At 39.3% G+C, this 18,107-nt stretch overlaps 1 protein-coding gene across 2 annotated transcripts in view; it reads right to left on the reverse strand.

Annotated features, from left to right (window-relative positions):
* The window catches only part of TPP2 (tripeptidyl peptidase 2), a 52,378-nt gene extending 35,137 nt beyond the window's left edge, over positions 1-17,241 (reverse strand). For both annotated transcript variants that reach the window (XM_051780586.1, XM_051780585.1), the window contains exons 1-10: positions 16,987-17,241; positions 10,587-10,715; positions 8,835-8,930; positions 8,307-8,411; positions 7,522-7,646; positions 6,646-6,809; positions 4,908-5,062; positions 3,829-3,905; positions 3,170-3,297; positions 1,185-1,284 (exon numbers count right to left, since the gene is read on the reverse strand). In XM_051780586.1, coding sequence (XP_051636546.1) covers positions 1,185-1,284; positions 3,170-3,297; positions 3,829-3,905; positions 4,908-5,062; positions 6,646-6,809; positions 7,522-7,646; positions 8,307-8,411; positions 8,835-8,930; positions 10,587-10,715; positions 16,987-17,226 — 1,319 coding nt within the window. In that variant the 5' untranslated portion in view covers positions 17,227-17,241. The remainder of the gene's footprint in view (positions 1-1,184; positions 1,285-3,169; positions 3,298-3,828; positions 3,906-4,907; positions 5,063-6,645; positions 6,810-7,521; positions 7,647-8,306; positions 8,412-8,834; positions 8,931-10,586; positions 10,716-16,986) is intronic.
* Positions 17,242-18,107: the final 866 nt, after the last annotated feature.

Consider the following 18,107-nt stretch of genomic DNA (forward strand, 5'->3'; position numbering starts at 1 on the left):
CTGTCTCGAATCAAGAGTACTCTAAGTACAATGCTCTAATGTGATGTTTGGACATATTTTATGACAGACACGTATAAACGTATAGAAGGTTCTGTACCAGAACACCTCTGGACACAGTGCACAGCACAGCTGCCTGAAAGCCTCTGCCGCTTACTCAGACACACTGATCCCCTATACCAAGGCTGCTGTAGTAAAGCTTTAGGAACTCTCCAGTCAGCTGCATGTTGTACCCAACACAAGAGGAATCCTCCTTTGGCCAGACTTGGGCCTTTCAGCTGACATATGCTCACTCCGACTACTTTACAATGCACAGTGACTAAGCACACAAAATGTAGGGTTTTTATATGTATGTGTGTGTGTATGAATATAAAAATTAATTACAAATCTTTCTCCCTTTCTCAGCTGAAGGCAGAGACCACATTTCTCTTTTCCCTATATGAAACATGACAATTCTTCATAGCAAGATTCTTGAAACAATATCCTCACCACTATGCAAACACCATGACAGCTACAGAACAATTCTAAAGTCTAAACACAGGTAAGAACTCAAACAGACATACACTCTTTTGGTTCTTCTTTTGTCTACCACATTAGTACCAAATGCTTCTGAGACATGAAATAAAAACTGAAGTTTATATTGCCCCTAAATTTTCTTTTATAGTTCTTTGAGGTAATTTTCTATAGTGTGAGGTAGAAAAAAAAATTTTCTTTGCCTACTCACACCTCTGCCAGACTCAAACAAAACCCTTGAGTAAGTTGTGCCACAGCAGCAATGTCAGTGAAGCCAGAGGTAACACCACTGCAGTATTTCTTTTAATCTTCAGCACTGACAGAACAATTACTTTCACCACATTAACTTAATGACATAAATTCTATGAAAAAATCTCTCAAAAAACTAAATTAAAAAAACCCAAACAAATTTCCAAACATTCCATCGACTTTTATCATCTCTGAATAGGTCTGCACCCAAATACACTTTCCTGAAAAATACAGGTTGTGCTGAAGCTGTTCAGTGGTATTCCTCCTCCCCCAGGAGTTCTAGAGCCCAATATTCAAAGGCCTTCCCAGAACAGCAGGCTATCTATGATCTTTCCACAGAAAAGAAATTTTTGTTCTGGTATTAATGACCAATTTAGATTTTGAATTACCTCAAAGTAATAATTTGTTCTAAGAGTATAACATACCTAGGCCCTCTGGATGACCAAGTATATTGATTTGCAGGCAGTTTTTCTCTTAAAGAGTATTCAGCAACCATCATGTCAGGTGATACATAGGCACCAACACCTGTAAAAAACATTCAAGTGTTTTAGATGTAATATGAACTTTTAATAAAAGCTAAAGTGGAATATTTCTGTGGTTTTAATTCATTATGAGAAGAATTCTTGTTTTTTATAAAACAGAAACACACATTTTCCATCTCATTAAATCCAGGTATTTTTGCTAAACAAATGTAAAGCAGCATGCTATGAAGTAACAACACTGATGGGCACACCATGTAACATTAAAATATTACACTAATTTCCAAATTTCAATTTTATTCAGCTGGAATAGGATGTATTCACCTTCCACATTTCTTTCACAACAGATGCCTTTTACTCATTTCCACTCTCTCCTGCGCCCCTTTGGCTGTGTTTACACTGCTATGACCTATAACAACCATACTTCAAAGCAATCCATACATGATTCGGTTCATGTTCACGTGGCTCACAGCTATACCACCTGGAGCCACATCCACACAACTCAAACTCAGTTATGAGACAGTCATTACTGTGTATCAGTTCAAAGTGCAGAGAGTACGTAAATAACTACATCAAAGCCTGACAAAGTAGCATTTTTAGAACAGAATGCCAAGGATGCACGTTACAACTATGCCATTTACCTATTCTAAAGTGTACACTCCACTTTGTTTACAGCACAAGCACTATCAGGATGGTAGAAAACCACGTCAAGCTGACAAATTTGGCAAGGCCCATGTCCATGTCTGTGTAAACTAAGCCAACCTGCCAGCTGTATTTTGCTTTACCCTCAAAACCAAAAAAAAAACCCTATCTGATTCACTCCAGATGGAGGACAAGGACCAAGCTACTTGGCATGCAGAGTGAAAGATCATCCAGTCTCTAGAGAGATACAACAAGTAAGTTGAATTGACAGAGTAGATGCATTCTAAGAGCAAAGCCAATAAGACCTGAAAAGAGCTTTTTAGTTCTAGTTCCAACCCCTAGTCTCAGCAAGGAATTAATTGTAGATTAACTTTTAGAAAGTAATCAGCATTAATTCTACTAGCTGCCCTGAAATAGCAGCTCTCCAGCTTTCATGACTTCATGCTAGTCTCCTTTCCATGCTAGTCTTCTTGAACAAGAATTCTGAGACTTAATAAGCATCTTGCGTAACACAACAATGAGGCAACAGAGGATTTATATAAAAATTAAGACTAAGGAAGTTACCCCCAAATGCTAGACATTTTGTTAAGTCTTGTAAGCCAATCTTTCACTGAAATATCAAAAACATGTTAGTCCATCAGAAAACCAACTCCTATGCCAGTGGTAGGCTTGCACAGAAGTTGCACTGCACCTGGAAGATTCCTCCCCTCAAGGACTTGTCTAGGTCCTGACATGGGATTATTTCATATCCAAATTAAAAAAATTTGTTTCACTACAAAAAAAATTAGAGTATCTGATGAAGACAGATGATCCAAAACCACATTTCTGACAATTCAGAATGTACTGCAAGACTCTCCAGAAGACTAACTGGAATCCAACTTAGAATCATATTTTTTACAAGTTGCATTAACCAGCAGCTATTGGTCTGAGCAAAGTGGTGTGCTTAGACAAAAAATTAATTGAAAAACTAATTAAAAAACTAATCCTGAAATGTTCAAATAAGTAAACCCAAAGATTTCTTTTATACATTTGATACAAAGCCATATCGAATCAAGACCATTTGCCTCCTACCTCTCTTTTCTACATAGGGTCTTGCAAGAATTGTAAGGAGATAATCTACATTTTTATCCCTAAGCATATAGCAAGTGCCTTCGTCACAATTAATCTTGTAGCTCCGCAGCCTGAAAATTTTTTTGATTTAGTTCAGCAATCAAACATAACAAAAGTACAAAGTTTGAAAAGACAGAAGCTGACTATTGTAAAAATTTTTTTCAAAACAAAGTGTGTACCTATCACACTCGATGTAGTTCCACCAGGACATCCTACTGTAGAGAGGCAAGGACCATTATTTCCTGCACTTGAAACATAGATCACGTTGTGTTTCCACACTGCTTCATTAATCACTTCACAAATTCTCCTGAAGTATGAGGAAAAAAAAGTCATTTAACAATATTGCTTTAAAGCAACAATATTGCTTTATTCCACAGGACAAAATTCCCATTTTTAGTAGAACTTCTGAGCAGCCACCAAACAAGGAATATGTAGCCTGCTTCCCACACCTGTCAGAGGTGGTTCCAGTACAGAAGTTCACCACAAAAATACCTTCTGGTTTTAAAAAGGAGTAACAGCTACAGCAATCTTAGGTCTTCAAAACATACCCCACAGATTATGTGGTGTTGCAGCTACAAAAATTCTTTATTAATCTAAAATATTATATATATATAAATTTGTATATTATGTATTTGTTTGTATATTATAAATTAATAGCTTTTTGGATGGGTTTACTTAACTTTTAAAGACCGTTTCAAATGTAGACCGCAGAGTTTCTAACACATGAATCATATGGGCCTGGACAATTCATTCTTAGTGACAGCTGGTTTACAGAAAGCTCAACAAATATAATTCCACTTCTGTGAAATTGAAATACTTTAACTACAGTACTACTCACCCAGAATTTGGCCAGTGTGTTGCTTCTCCATAGCTATAGTTGACAAGATCACATTTGTATTTTATTGTTTCTATCATCTGATAAAATAAAAGCAAAAATATATACCAGTCACAGAATAAGTCACTTCCGGAATGACAAAAAACATCTGCTTGAACTGATCTGCTACATATCTAAGAAAGTGGGATAAATCTCTTTTCACTCTAGAAAATAATTTAGTTCAGTCAGTTATTTAAGTGCTATTTTCAAGTGCTATGAACAAAGAGAATTAAAACAAACCACTCCCTGAACTGCCTTATTCTTGCCACATTCCAAGCTATAAATTAAGACATTACCCTAAGAGAAAACTGTAGACATCATCAGTATTGTCACTAAGGTCTGTCCTCAATAACATAAAATTCTCCTTTTCCTGTGCAGTTCAGCTGAACTCCAAAAAGTTGCAAAACATTATTGTACATCTTCATGTTGCTATATCAAAATGTACTATGGGCCAGAAACATAATTTTCTATTTTCAGATCCTTTTCTTGTGCAAAGTTTTTCCCCATCAACTCACCATATGGAAAAGGTCTTGGGCCTTTCATCATTAAAAGGAATGATATTTTTCCTCACTTTTAATAAAAAAGTTCACATAAATTCAGCCACATAGGTAGATACTAGTCTCTATTCTAGATTTAAGTCTTCTATAAATATCTAAGTAACTATAAAAAATACACTCACAACACATAGAACTTAAAGCAAACGTGCAAGTAACTTCACTTATGTGTCAAGCTTGACAGACACAATGCAAGCCTGTCAGTCTGAAAAAACTCTGTGGTCTATGCAACAGAAGTCCTGTTTTATATTAAAACATTAGTCTTAAACTATGCTTTAAAATACATTTTAGTTGTTTTCAGGTTTTTTTTAGGATTGAGTGGGTGGGTTGTTTTGTTGTTGTGGTTGTTTTTTTGTGTTTGGTTAGGTTTTTTGTTGTAAATACTGCATAACCATAAAAACATAGCCTATAAGCCTGCAGAAAGGTTCACAATATTCTACACTTTAATCACAGCGCTGAGATTAACAATTTATTTGGTGAAACACCCACAGCTCTTATTAGACCAGTGCCAGTTTCCATTGTACTCAGTCTCGTATCGCCAATCTTGATTGCAAGAATCTGAGCTCCAGGAGCCACACCATTTCTTTCTGGTTCTTCTGGAAAGTATCCAGCTGCAATACTAGCCACATGTGTTCCATGTGCTCCTGCGCAAATGAAAAGTGTGTATGTTTAGTGAATTCCATTTCTATCAATTTAATATACTACAGCTCAACTAATTTTCACTTATTGAGCTATAACAATATAAATCCAATCAGTGGCCAGTCACCAGTGGTGTTCACCACGACTCAGTGAGGCCAGTCCAGTTTCATAATTTTACTGATGATCTGGACAAGGGGATCCAATGGAACCCTCAGTCAGCTTACAGCCAGCAACAAGCTGGGAGGGAGTGTTGATCTGCTGGAGGATAGGAAGGCTCTATAGAGGGATCTGGACAGGCTGGATCAACAGGCTGAGGCCAACTGAAGGAGGTTCAACAAAGCAAACAGCTTTTTGAGGAGAGAAAGGAGGCAGCGGGGAGAGAGAAATGAAGTATAACTTAATCCCACTGACAAAAGTTACTTCAAAGGCTCAATGCTTCCTACTCAAAGTTATGAATACTGTATCTGAGATGACTTGGATAGTGAGGATTAGGAAAAAAAATAGAACTGCACAGTAATACAAAAGGAATGTCTCAGAAAAACTACCAACCATTTAGGAACCAGAACTGCTTTTGTTGTTGTTTTGTAATTGAGATAGTTTCATGAAGAATTAAGAGCATTTTTCAAATCAAATACATCCATATCACCCTAACCACTCAGGATGCTTCCAAAACATGCTTATTTAAAGAGTACACCACTATGGGTTCAGAGTAGTTGGAGCTAGAACTATAGTAACCCCTGACATCACAAAAAAAAAGTTTGTATAAACCTAAAGAAAGATCAATACCCATTTTGTTCATGGATATCTTATTTAAATTCTTAAAATATACAAGCACAAAGTATAGCAACTAAAAATCAATCATCCCTCTATACTTAACAAACAAAACAAAAATGGTGTTTTGAAAGAAGATTCTCTCTAGTTTAGGCCTTAAGATGCAGGAGCATCTTAAGGAGTACCTAAGTATACACATTCTATGTATACATGCTTATGTAAGCAAATTTAACAATATTTCAGAGAAAAATGTAAGCAAGTTTGGTAATGAGCTGTCATTATAGGTTTAGTTCGGGAAATCTGAATATCAATCTTAAATGCCATAATAATGAATGCTGTATTGTCGTAAGGCAAAAATTGTGTGAACAATTTCCTTTGCATTTCTGTGTGTTTTACCTTGGCATGGCTGGGTGCAGATAGTAAAAAATGCTGCGTCACTAATATGGCTGCAGGCCTTGTGCCAAGATGCCAAGGAGGAGTTTTGGCAGGTGAATAAAGTTTTCTCATCTCCTATGACCACCTGTTGTGGTCCAATTAGCAGTGGACAGCAGAGTATGTTTTCCTTATGTAACCAATGTAGTGTGAACAAGAAGCTGAGCGTCATGAGCACTATATAATCTGTGTTTCTCCAAATAAAGAAGACATTTTGCCTGATCATATTGATCCTGGAGCACTCTGTCCATACCCTTCCATCAACACTGTATTAAGACAATGGCCTCAAGCCATCACAAGTATCAGAATCAGGACCTAATATAAATTGCTGCTTCTCACAACATCTAAGCAGCAGCAAAATATTCTTAAGTTTACTTTCATTTACCTCCACTTGTTACAATGGACAGGAGGTTTCCATCATCATATATATTCACAGAATAATTCAACATCTCAGATGTTCCAAAAGATCCATATTCCTGAGCCTCTTTGTAGGTTCTCAGCACTGTACAGTTAGTTAAGTCACCACTCTCACTTGTATCTATGCAGGCTCTGTTGACAAAAACAAATAAAAAGAGAATTTTCCAGCTGCTGCAAACTTTTTGTTATCTCCCCCCTCCAGCACAACATACTACAAAGACTTCAAGAAGTTTGGTTCTGTGTTTATGGTATCTTACTTCTTCAAATCACTATTTTAAAATCTGGTTGTTTACACTTAAGACTCAGAAATTACAAGATCTCTAAATAAACTGATTGCCAAATGCTACTAAATTCAAATAAATCCACCTTTGAAAAGCAAGGATATGAAAATTCATCCAATTTCAGGGACAAAATTTTACTAAAGCTACCCGTTCAGGGCTGGTACACAAACAATTGAAGTCTTACTCACTGTTTCATATGATGCACATTATCAGTCAAGAAATGTGACATGTTACAGCCTGAAGTCTGTGCACAGACACCTGTTTTGTTTCAGGTGGTTTTTTTCCTATCCTCAATGGATACTCAAAGCCATTTTATTCTCCTTCAGAAAAAAATCCCACAAGCTTCCACTCATATCATGCTGTCTTCAATTTTATTCTTCCCCATCTTCATTTGGGATCAGAATTTTGTCAAAAAACTCAATTGATACAGTAGGATTATTTTAAAGCAAAATATATTTGAAACCTCTATAAAAGGGGCAGATTTAAAAATTAACAAGAGTCTTCATTGCAAGCTGTTGTTTTATGTGTACAACAAGACATTTTAGACAAGTTTAGGCATTTACCTCCAGGTCTCACCATCATTCCACACTAAGCAATCATATACTGGGCCAGGATCACTGTATTTTTTCTCAAAAGAATTCAACAATTCCACTTGATTTTGAAGTTCTTCCTTTATTAGCTTATTTACCTAATAAGGCAACCAAACTTCAGTTAGAGTATTTCTAAAATTATTACAAGACAGGTAATCCTAAATTCCTTTCTGATGCTATATATTTGTTCCATTGTTTCTTCAGGAATGTTAGACTATCCTAGAAGTCACAAACGTCTAGAAGTTCAACGGCCTTCAACAGTGCACTGTTTATTTTCAGCTAATTATGCAAAACTATTTCCAATTTCTGTAATTGTAACATTTAAAGCCATTATTTTTTTAAAGACAGTTAAATGATAAAGTAGTAACCTGAGGCATTTCTGGTACTTCACTGAAATAGTACATAGTTTACAAATGAAAGAATATATTTAGAAGATTCCAACTTTGAACAAAGCAAAGATGGTGGCCCAAAAAATAGCACATTAAATTAAAAATAAAACTTACTAAAAGTATCCTACGAAGTTTTTGAAGTAATACCATTTTCATATTTGACAACAACTTCAGAAAGTTAACAGCACTAAGCAAATCAAACAATCATCCATATAAAAACTTTTTAAATTAATCAAAAGATACACTGGTAAGTTATCTACCAAAATAGTCACAAGTATCTTTCCTTTGCTCATCTAATGAAATATTTTAATCCTGTCAACTAGTAACAAATTGTTGCAAACAAGTTTATAAATTTAGACTTCTGCAAACCTGTGAAGGAGAGCTAAAAGCAGCATCAAATTCTTCTTGTTTCCTACAGGCCTCTGCTAGAGCCAGTCTGTGAACAGGATCCCAGAGCTTTTCCTTGCGTTCTTTCTGTAAAATAAAACCAGGTTCCTCACTGTATTGGCAAATACATGTCAAAGTATGAAATCTTCAAAAACAATTTGAAAATTCTGATTTGACACACAATGGCTAAAAGTGTCCCATACAATATTATAAATAAACATAAACTGCCACACAGAAAAAAAAAAAAGGGTATCAGTAATTTCTAGACTTTTTGTCTCAATGGAGCACTGTGAGGAAGTCTACTGAGCCGATCGCTCTTGCTCTGAAAAAATCACAGAAGAAATTGATCGTATCAAAAATAAACAAAAATCAGTGAGAGAACAGCACTCAAGTGCTGCCTAGCAGCCTAAGTGTGTTAGCAAATCACATGCTGTGGTTTTCCAAAAACAAAACTGAGAAATAGAACAGTGAAATACAACTATACACCAAAAACAAAAGGTACCTCCTTACCTGAATCCTCTCCTTAAGAGCTTTAGGATAGATATCGTAGCCATTTTTTATGCCAATGTGATATTTGCCTGAAGGATTCACCCAGTTTGCTGGAATCTACAGAAAAGTATATTCAGAAATAAGTTAACTAACCATAAAAAAACCCAAAAAATCCCAAGAAAAAAACCAGCAAACAAACAAACAAAAACATAACTTAGCAGAACAGACTTGCAAATACTGCCAATTTAATTCCCTGTCTCCAGGACAGCAACTACCACACTGTTTCAACAATAGGACATGGCAATTTCAATCTAGTTCCAAAAGAATCACTATCAGTTCCTGTGATACTGCCATTGAACATCATTTAAGTATCAGTTTCCCTGATACTCTACTTTTAAAACACAAAGCCCCAGCAGTGACCTTATTCACCAGAGATCTGGGGAAATAATAGCCCTATAAATGAAAAGACACACCCTTCTATGAAGGAGCATTATAGTTGGAAGTCATGACACACATCTGAATGTCTCATTTTACATCTTGCTGCAATTTAGATTCCGTATATTAGATCCACTAATCCTAGTAACAACAGCAAAAGAGCACCCTTACAGTCACCTTCTGTGCAAAATTAAGAAGAAAGCTGATAGTATGGAGAGATTCAAAGATGTGATGCCCCCATATCACCTCATCAATCCAACTAGGAAATCAAGAACATGTCACAACATCAGCAGTTCTGTGCACCCAAGACCTCTACTAGATCTCATTGTGTCCTTTCTGAAAACCGTGCACCATTTCTATTCTATGCATAGTGAGAATTCAGTGAGCCAACATCTAAGCTGTCACAGATTTTTCAGTCTCTAAAACTATTTACCATGAGCTTAGCACAATTCCTCTTGTAGTTTATGCAAATGTGGAAAATACTAGCACTTCTAAAGAACGTTAGCATGTTTTCTTCAGCCAGTTTCCAAAGCTATATCAGATACTGTTTTGAACAAATAATTAAACTATAATCAAGCACCCAACAAAACACTGTACACACCCCCATTTGGCTACAGAAAATATTAAAAAGAAAGACATATGAAAAGTAAAAGAAACACTAAGCAATCTGTATGAAAATGATCAAGTCCAGTATTAGCTTTGGATAAGATCTGGTTTGCTGATTTTGGTTGGGCTGGGTTTGATTTCCTTCACAGTAGCTGGTATGAGGCTGTGTTCTGGATCTGTGCTGAACACAGTGTTAATAATACAGGGATGTTTTAGCTGTTGCTGAGCAGAGTCAAGGCTTTGTCTGTCTCTCACCCCACCCCACCAATGAGCAGGCTGGCCATGCACAAGCTGCTGGGAGGGGACTCAGCCAGGATAGCTGACCCCAATTAACCAGAAGGGTATCCCACACTGCGTGGTGTCATGCTCAGCATATAACCTGGGGAAATAAGGGGAGATGTTCAGAGTGATGGCATTTATATTCTCAAGTCACCATGGAGCCCATCTTTCCTGGGTGTGGCTGTTTACCTGCCTGCCCATGAGAAGTGGTAAATGAATTCCTCCCAACCCATGGGTTTTCTCACTTTTACCCTTCTGATTCTCTTCCCCTCATACTGCTGGGGGGAGACTGAGCAAGAGGCTGTGTGGTGCTTGGTCGCCAGCTGGGCTTAAACCACAAAATCTGATTAAACGGAAGTTAAGTTCTGCAGAAACCAAAATAGGTGCTGTATTTGTCATTAAGCAATCAAGAAGATGATGTTCAATGGTGTTTCTGTACTACCAAACACTCACCTTTAAAGTTCTTCCAGAAAGACCAGTAATTTCTCCATCTTTAGGTTCTACAATGGTACATGTAGTTACATCACCACTGCCTGTTGTGTCAATTATATCAACTATCTTCGGTTTCCCATCAGTCGTAATCTGAAAACATGAGCACCAGAGAATTGAAAATGTAGTTGATTACCCTTGAACACACGAAACAGGAAAGTTTTCATTTTTCTTATCAAAAATAGCAACTAACTTTCTTAGACACCAAACTTTAACTGAAGGACACAAAACCAACTTGAACTTGGTTATATTTTAAATGAACTAAGACCAACATGTTCATCTTTCTGGTTTATACAAACCCACTTATTTCTAATAAGGACTTAAAAGAGAAACAAGTAAAACCACTGTATCGACAAAACACATGCAGCCTCACTTTAAAACCAAGCCTAAATTTGCAAAAACTACTATTTGTGGTCAAATTATTTGCTGTGTTGCTTCCATCCATCCATTATGGCCAAATTTTACAGTAATGAGTGCACAACTAACAAAATGAAAAGTGAAGTACAAGCTCTCACAAGCTTGAGTCTCTTAATTGACCTTAAACCTAAAAGGAACACAAGTTACCGTCATCTCCTTTTTCCTGTTTCAAGGATTCTGCTTCATTGTTAGCAGCTACGGCTATATACTCCTAATATTCATATAAGGAGTATTTTTACCAGAGCAAGAAGAAAAAGAACTGACTTCCTATGAGGAGTTTATGAACATATATTTAAAGCCTCCTCAAATTAGATCAAAACTAGCCCTGATGGACTTTACAGTAGTTGTGGGTAACTAAACAACATCAAAATAGAAACTACTAACCATTCTAATGTCCCTTTCACCTAGAGGAACCTCCAACACAATTACCAATAGTATAGTTAAGATTTTTTTATTCATTTAACATTTGGCAAAAATACCCAAAGTTACTTTCTTGTAATAACATTCTTCATCTAGGAGATACTGTAGGAGTTTATTCAGCAAATAAACTATACCCATATACAGTAGCATTTGCCTGAAGGGCAATACGAATTCAGAGGGATGCCCCCTCTCCTATGAGGACGGGCTGGGGTTGTTTAGCCTGGAGAAGAGAAGGCTCTGGAAAAACCTTATAGCAGCCTCCCAGTACTTAAAGAGGGCCTTAAAAAAATGGAGAGAAACTTGTTAGAGGGCACAGACAGTGACAGGGCAAGGAGGAATGACTTTAAACTAAAGGAGGGTAGATTCAGACTAGATATAAGGAAGAAATTTTTCACTATGAGGATGGTGAAATACTGGAACAGGTTGCCCAGAGAGGTGGTGGATGTCTCATACCTGGAAACATTCAAAGTCAGGTTGGACAGGGTTCTAAGCAACCTGATCTAGTTGAAGATGTCCCTGCTCATTGCAGGGGGGTTGGACTAGTTGGCCTTTCAAGGTCCTTTCCAACCCAAACCATTACATAATTGTATGAATTGATCATATGCACATATTTTTCTAGTCCTACATTAAAGACCGATTTAAAAAAAAAAAAGAAGAAAAAAAAAAATCAATCACCTTCCCAACATCTCCTATACAATAACTACACTGAAAGTGAAAAAAAATTCTTATTCAGAAAAGCAGCCACATTTGCTGTTTTCTATCATTTAAATATTTGGTATTGTTGCCTTTATTCTCTATTAGTAACTTTTATGCTAGGCATAACATATATGACAGGTTGTTTTGTTCCAGTAGTGCTCTGCAATTGTGGATTCAGCTGCTGGAAGTTAACAACACGTTCAAGCTGTTTCATAAAAGTCTCTCTGTTGCTGCCAAAATAACAAGGGTCAGGCTTTTATCACACCTCAACAAATAAGGACAATACTTCCATGGTCTCAAATTCTCATGGTTTAAAAGAAAACTCAAACCCCAAACAAAAGCCAAAGCAAACTCCATATAACCCAATCCTCCAAAACTCAACAACAACAAAAAAAACCAAACCCAGAAAAATAACAAGCAATACCCCAATAAAAACAGGCTTAAACAACTAAAACCAAACAAACAAAAACAAAAAACCAAAACTAAACAAAAAATTCCAAACCCATAGCAACCATAAAAAGAACATCAATTTCATTTCCCAGAAACAAATATGGCTTTTAAGAGTCTTGTTAAGGAAGAACTTCCACTATAGAAACCAACAGTGCTACTCTGATCATAGAAATTCACGTTCACTTAAGAAAATCATTAAAGCATGTTAACCTGGTAAAACATCCACTAAACAACAGCTACACAATAGTGAAAATTTACTTGAGGAACAGTGTGTAGGCACTAAACCAATACCATTTTCTAGCATTTGTAGTTAATGCCTTCAAATGTCAGTCTCAACTCACAGAAATGTTAAGAGTTGCTCCAACAATAAAGGGACTGCAAGCCAAAGCTGAGATTAGCAGCACTGGACATTTTTCAATATGCCTTTACTCAAAATGAACTATTCAGTGATCAAAGTACAAGAAGAATGAAAGGTAATTCAAGGTGACTTGTTTGAAGTAGGCAAGTTATACAGCAACAGGTGCCCAGAACATAGATTTATGGTTGAGTAGTTTTAGAAGTTGTTTTCTAGCCAGACAGACAACATGCAAGTCCTACACTACGTGGCTCTTTGCCTCGTAGGTGAGTCCCAGCAGGTCTGCACATGCACGTGAGTTTGTACAGTTAGAACCAACAAATTAAAGTCTCCCAGTCAGACACAAGAAACTCGAGAGTTTCACATGGTCCAAGGTTCAATCCCTAAAAGCAGCAATTCAGACAGGTTCATGGTCCTTTAGTGCAAGTAACTGATACGACTGCTCCTGCTGACCCGAACTGCTGTTCGGCACACTGCCCACCAGCACTAATGCCACAGTCTAACTCAGAGTTCAGCTCTGTTTTGCTTTTCAAGTCTTGTAATTCTGAGGAAAAACGATAATAATACAAAAATAATCATGTAAGCTTGATCAATTCCCTTATGTGAACAGAAAAGTCCTGAACTAATGAACTGATTACGGATAGAAGGTACATTTTAGTACCTTTTGGATTAAAATTAAAAAAATTAAGAACTCTTATACAATTAAAAATATTTTATATTGTATTTATAAAATCCCCCTCAATCCTACCTTTATTATCATGGTTTGCCTATAGCCATTTGAAAAACAAATAATATTCTAGTACCTCAAAACTGAAAATTACCTTGTTGTTTATACATTTCTGCTTGAAGTTTGAAAAACCTACTTACACGTTAGCTCCAATTTTGCAAAACAAATAAATTGATAAATTAAGCACAGTAAAAATAATCTACCTGCATAATCCTGGCAACTGATCAGTGTAACAGAAATAGAGGAGCACCGGTATCTGTGACAATCCCAATTGAAAAGGGAAAGCCAGATGCACTGAGCATGTTTTTGCCAGCCCATACAATGTTACTGACTCCAACGGACAGCTACTGTAGCAACAAGAGATGAACAAATTTTTCAGCACTTGGGTCATGGGACAGAGCTGGTCATCGTTATTACAAATAAAATAATTTTCAAGCAACTCAGTGCTGAAAAGTAAGTAAAACCAAACTAGCTGCTACTGCTAAAAGGTTGTCATACAAAAGCACAAGTTAACTGTAGTAAATAATAATTCCAGCAGGCAGTTCACAAAATAAATAAATTTGTAAGAGGCAGATGAATGACTTATCTATCAAGAAACATAAGAATTCACAACAGGAACAGGGAACAGACAGGTTGGGGTTGAACAAAGACAATACATATACAACCACAACACTCCATTAAGTGCACCTTATCTGCCCACCTAAAATTTCATCAGTCATTGTGCCTTACTAAGGAATTATAAGTCATGACTTGGTAGACAGCAACGGGAAATGGATTCTACCAAGAAGGGCTGAAAGGGCAAAATCCAGCATTGAAAAATCAGACAAACTGAACTTAAGAGTTGGCATCAACAGGGGGAGCATAAAACAATAAAAGATGACGTGAAAGAAGTTCCCTAGAGGGCACTGACTACAAAAGGTTCATAAGGAAATGGAAATTAAGTACAAGTTAGATTAACATTTTGTGTGGCAAAGCAAGTCAACCAATAGAAAAAAGGTTTTTTAAGCCTGATAACTATTGTCTCTATAGCAGCAATTATCCAGGGAAGAATATAAACGTTATGGTATTTCTCTGTTTAACTCTGTCCCCAAATCTTTTTGTCCCTTGTAAAGGGGACAAACTCTGGTATCAGTGTTTACAAACCAAATCATAGAATCAACACAAAAAGGAAACCTACCCAGGAATGAAACACTAGGGAGCAGAAAAGAAATGAACTGTTTTGTTTTGACTAAAAACCCCACTATATTCAAAACAGGGTAGCTCATTTTGTCCTGTAATCATTATTGTCATTAACCTGAACTCAAAGTTGTAATACCCATAAACCTTGCTAAACATGTCTTCTCTTCCCTCTAAGCAACTGATTCAACTCTCATAGATTAACTCCATGCCAGGTCAAGAACTGACAGTAAGAAAAAGCAGCAGTAGAAAGGACAAGGGTGCAAAAAAAAAAAAAATCCAAAAATTGTCCCAAGTTTAGAAGCTACTTCTTGCAGTACAGCTATGCTGTCTCACTGCCTGTGCCCAGCACACTGATGTATTGCATGGAGGCAAAATGTAAACTGCCCAATACTCCAGAGAGTGAGGACATCCTCTTGCTGAATAAACACCTACAAAGCTATTCTACAGGCTGTGTGCAGGCTATATCTCCTTTGCAATTCCCTGTGCAATGAGCCTCCCCAGTCTGTAGTTCAGCAAGTGGTTTAAGCCAGGTATTAACTGGGAAGTGTGGACAAAGAATACAACTTTTTTACACATTTCTCTAACACCCCTGCAAACTCACTCGTTCCAACATGAATTCCAGTCCCCCTCCTAAGTTCCTGACAAATTTTTTACTTAACTACCTGAAATTTTATTCTGCATATAAAAGAAACAGGCTGAAGAAAACTGATATGGTCAGCACTGAGATCATGATGGTTCATAAGCATCCCTTATGAACTTTGGGTTACCTATCTCAGAACAAAGCTTCCCACTACTGTCCATAAACTCATGTTGTTGGTATTTTTGTTGTTGGTGCTGTCTACTCCTCATTTATAACCTCTAAAAATTTAGGGTTTTTTGCTTTTATATGTGAAACTTCAGAACTATGCATGTCATCCAACTTACATTCACATTTTCCCAGTTGTCTTTATTACTTTCTGCTCTGCCCATGGTACTATCTTGCTTGCTTTTTGGCTAACTTTCATTAAGCTTCCCAATTACTATTCCACTTACCCACAACTTCTTGCCAAAAGTATCATCTTCATTTCAACCTAAATCCATCAAAGTTACAGCTGCTCAGTTCCTCCTTCCACCCTACCTGTCCTCTTCACTCATCCCTTTGCTTAACTGAATCCTATAAGGAGTCATTTCCGAACACGTAACTAATGATCTGCCGGGGTCAAGTCCCTGAATGAGGTCACTTAGGAGTTAAATCTGCACCACAGAAAGGGCAGAAACCAATACAATCTCTACTTAGTCAAAAAAATAAAGGATGCAATATCCAAATGAGTTGCATTCAACTCTGAATCTTTCTTCAAGGCCTCTTTTGCTACAACTCAGAGAAAACATGTTGACAAGAAATAAGAAACAGTAGTGACACAAAAGGCCACACGCAAACTTACACGATATAGAAATGTTAAGAGACAAGAGTTAAAAGAGAGAAGTGCTGAGAAATGCCCAAATTGAAGTCACGCACAGAGAAATTTACAAAACCGAGATGGAGATAATAATGGTAATCGTTGTGTGATCTGACACACAAAGCTGGTACACTCAAAAAAAGCTGGTAGAATCGAATCTAATACAGACTGTTATTGCAATACAACGCACGAAAAATACATTCTCAAAGACTGGTATGCAAAATGCCAGAAATACGCTTTTCATGTAAAAGCCCTAGGCGGCCGTGTGTAGTCCCGAGTCACCCACTGCCGAAGTAGCGCTAACAACACAAAAACACAAAACGTTCCTTTATAACGAGCTCTGCGTGAGAGGCGGCAGCCGAGGAGATTTAAATGCCATAAAACGCCTGTGGACGGCTTAGGAGGATCCCCACAGCAGCACCCGGAGTGCCCGGTGCGGACCTCCCGGATCCGGGATCTCCCCGCCCTCCCGCACCAGCTGCCGAGCGGGAACCAGGAACGAACACACTGGGACAAGTCCGCGGGACGGCAGTCCCTGGGACAGCCCCTCAGGGGCCTTCCCCGCTCTCGCCGCCGCCGCCTCGGGCCCCCGCTCTCGCCCCCGTCCCCGCGGCAGGGCCGACCCGGCGGGGCCCGGGCGCTGCCCGAGGGCCGCGGCCGTGACACAGGGCCGCCCCGCGCTACCTGCATGCCCGGCGCCCCGGGGTCCACGCCGGTGTCCAGCACGGCCAGCAACACCCCCCGCCCGTCGAAGTCGGGGAAGCGGGCGAGGAAGGCCGCGGCGCCTGTCTCCTTCTTGGGCAGGAGCCCGTGGAACGGGAACGGCTCCTCGGCGGCGGCCGCCATGGCGCGAGACCGGGGCGCGGGGCCGGCGTGAGCGGGGCGGGGGGAGAGCCTAGGAGAGGCCACGGCGGGAACGCGCATGCGCGGGGTCGCCCGCGGGGACGCGCACCCTCTTGCGGCCTGCGGCGCGAGGAGCGCCGGGGCTGAAACCGACCAATAGGGCGCCGAGGTGGGCGGGGCCTGGTGGTGGGGGCAGCCAATCGGAGAAGGGACTGGCTCCACGCGCTGGGCGCGGGGGGCTGCGGCGGCCACGTCGGGAGGCGGCGGGAGCCGGGGGCACCTTCGGGCGGCCCCGCCCGCGGGGAGGGAGGGCGGTCTCGCCTCAGCGCCGCGGTCCGGCCGCGGGCCCATCGGGGGGACCGGCAGTGCTGCAGCGCGGGGGTGCGCGTGGTCCTCCGCATCGGCAACAGAATCACAGAATCGGTTGGGTTGGAAAAGACCTGAGGTCATCGAGTGCAACTCAGGACCGAACACCACCGTGTCAACTAGGCTGAGTGCCGCGTCCAGTCTTCCCTTTAACACCTCCAGGAACGGTGACTCCCCCACCTCCCTGGGCAGCCCATTCCAATATCTAATCACCCTTTCTGTGAAAAAATTGCTCCTAATGTCCAGCCTAAACCTCCTCTGGCACAGCTGGAGGCCGTGTCCTCTCATCTTGCCGCTGGTTGCCTGGGAAAAGAGGCGGACTCCCACTTGGTTATAACCTCCTTTCAGGTAGAGAGTGATAAGGTCACCTTCGAACCTCCTCTACTCAATGAACCAATGTGCAAACATTTACTTAATGATTTTTTCCTTTCTTTTTTCTTTTTTCTTTTTTCTTCTGCTGATTCATTGTGTGTGATTAAAGCAGGTCCTGCGGTGGCAGTGCCAGCAGGAGCACGATGTCTCCATTGCTGTGGATTGGCACAATCTCTATAATGTGTTGCACAGCAGTTGGGCAACAGTTGAGCAAAGAGAAGAAT

Source organism: Manacus candei, unplaced genomic scaffold (assembly GCF_025592945.1).
Source record: "Manacus candei isolate 608988 ecotype Guabito, Panama unplaced genomic scaffold, ASM2559294v1 h1tg000014l, whole genome shotgun sequence".
NCBI classification, from domain to species: Eukaryota; Metazoa; Chordata; class Aves; order Passeriformes; family Pipridae; genus Manacus; species Manacus candei.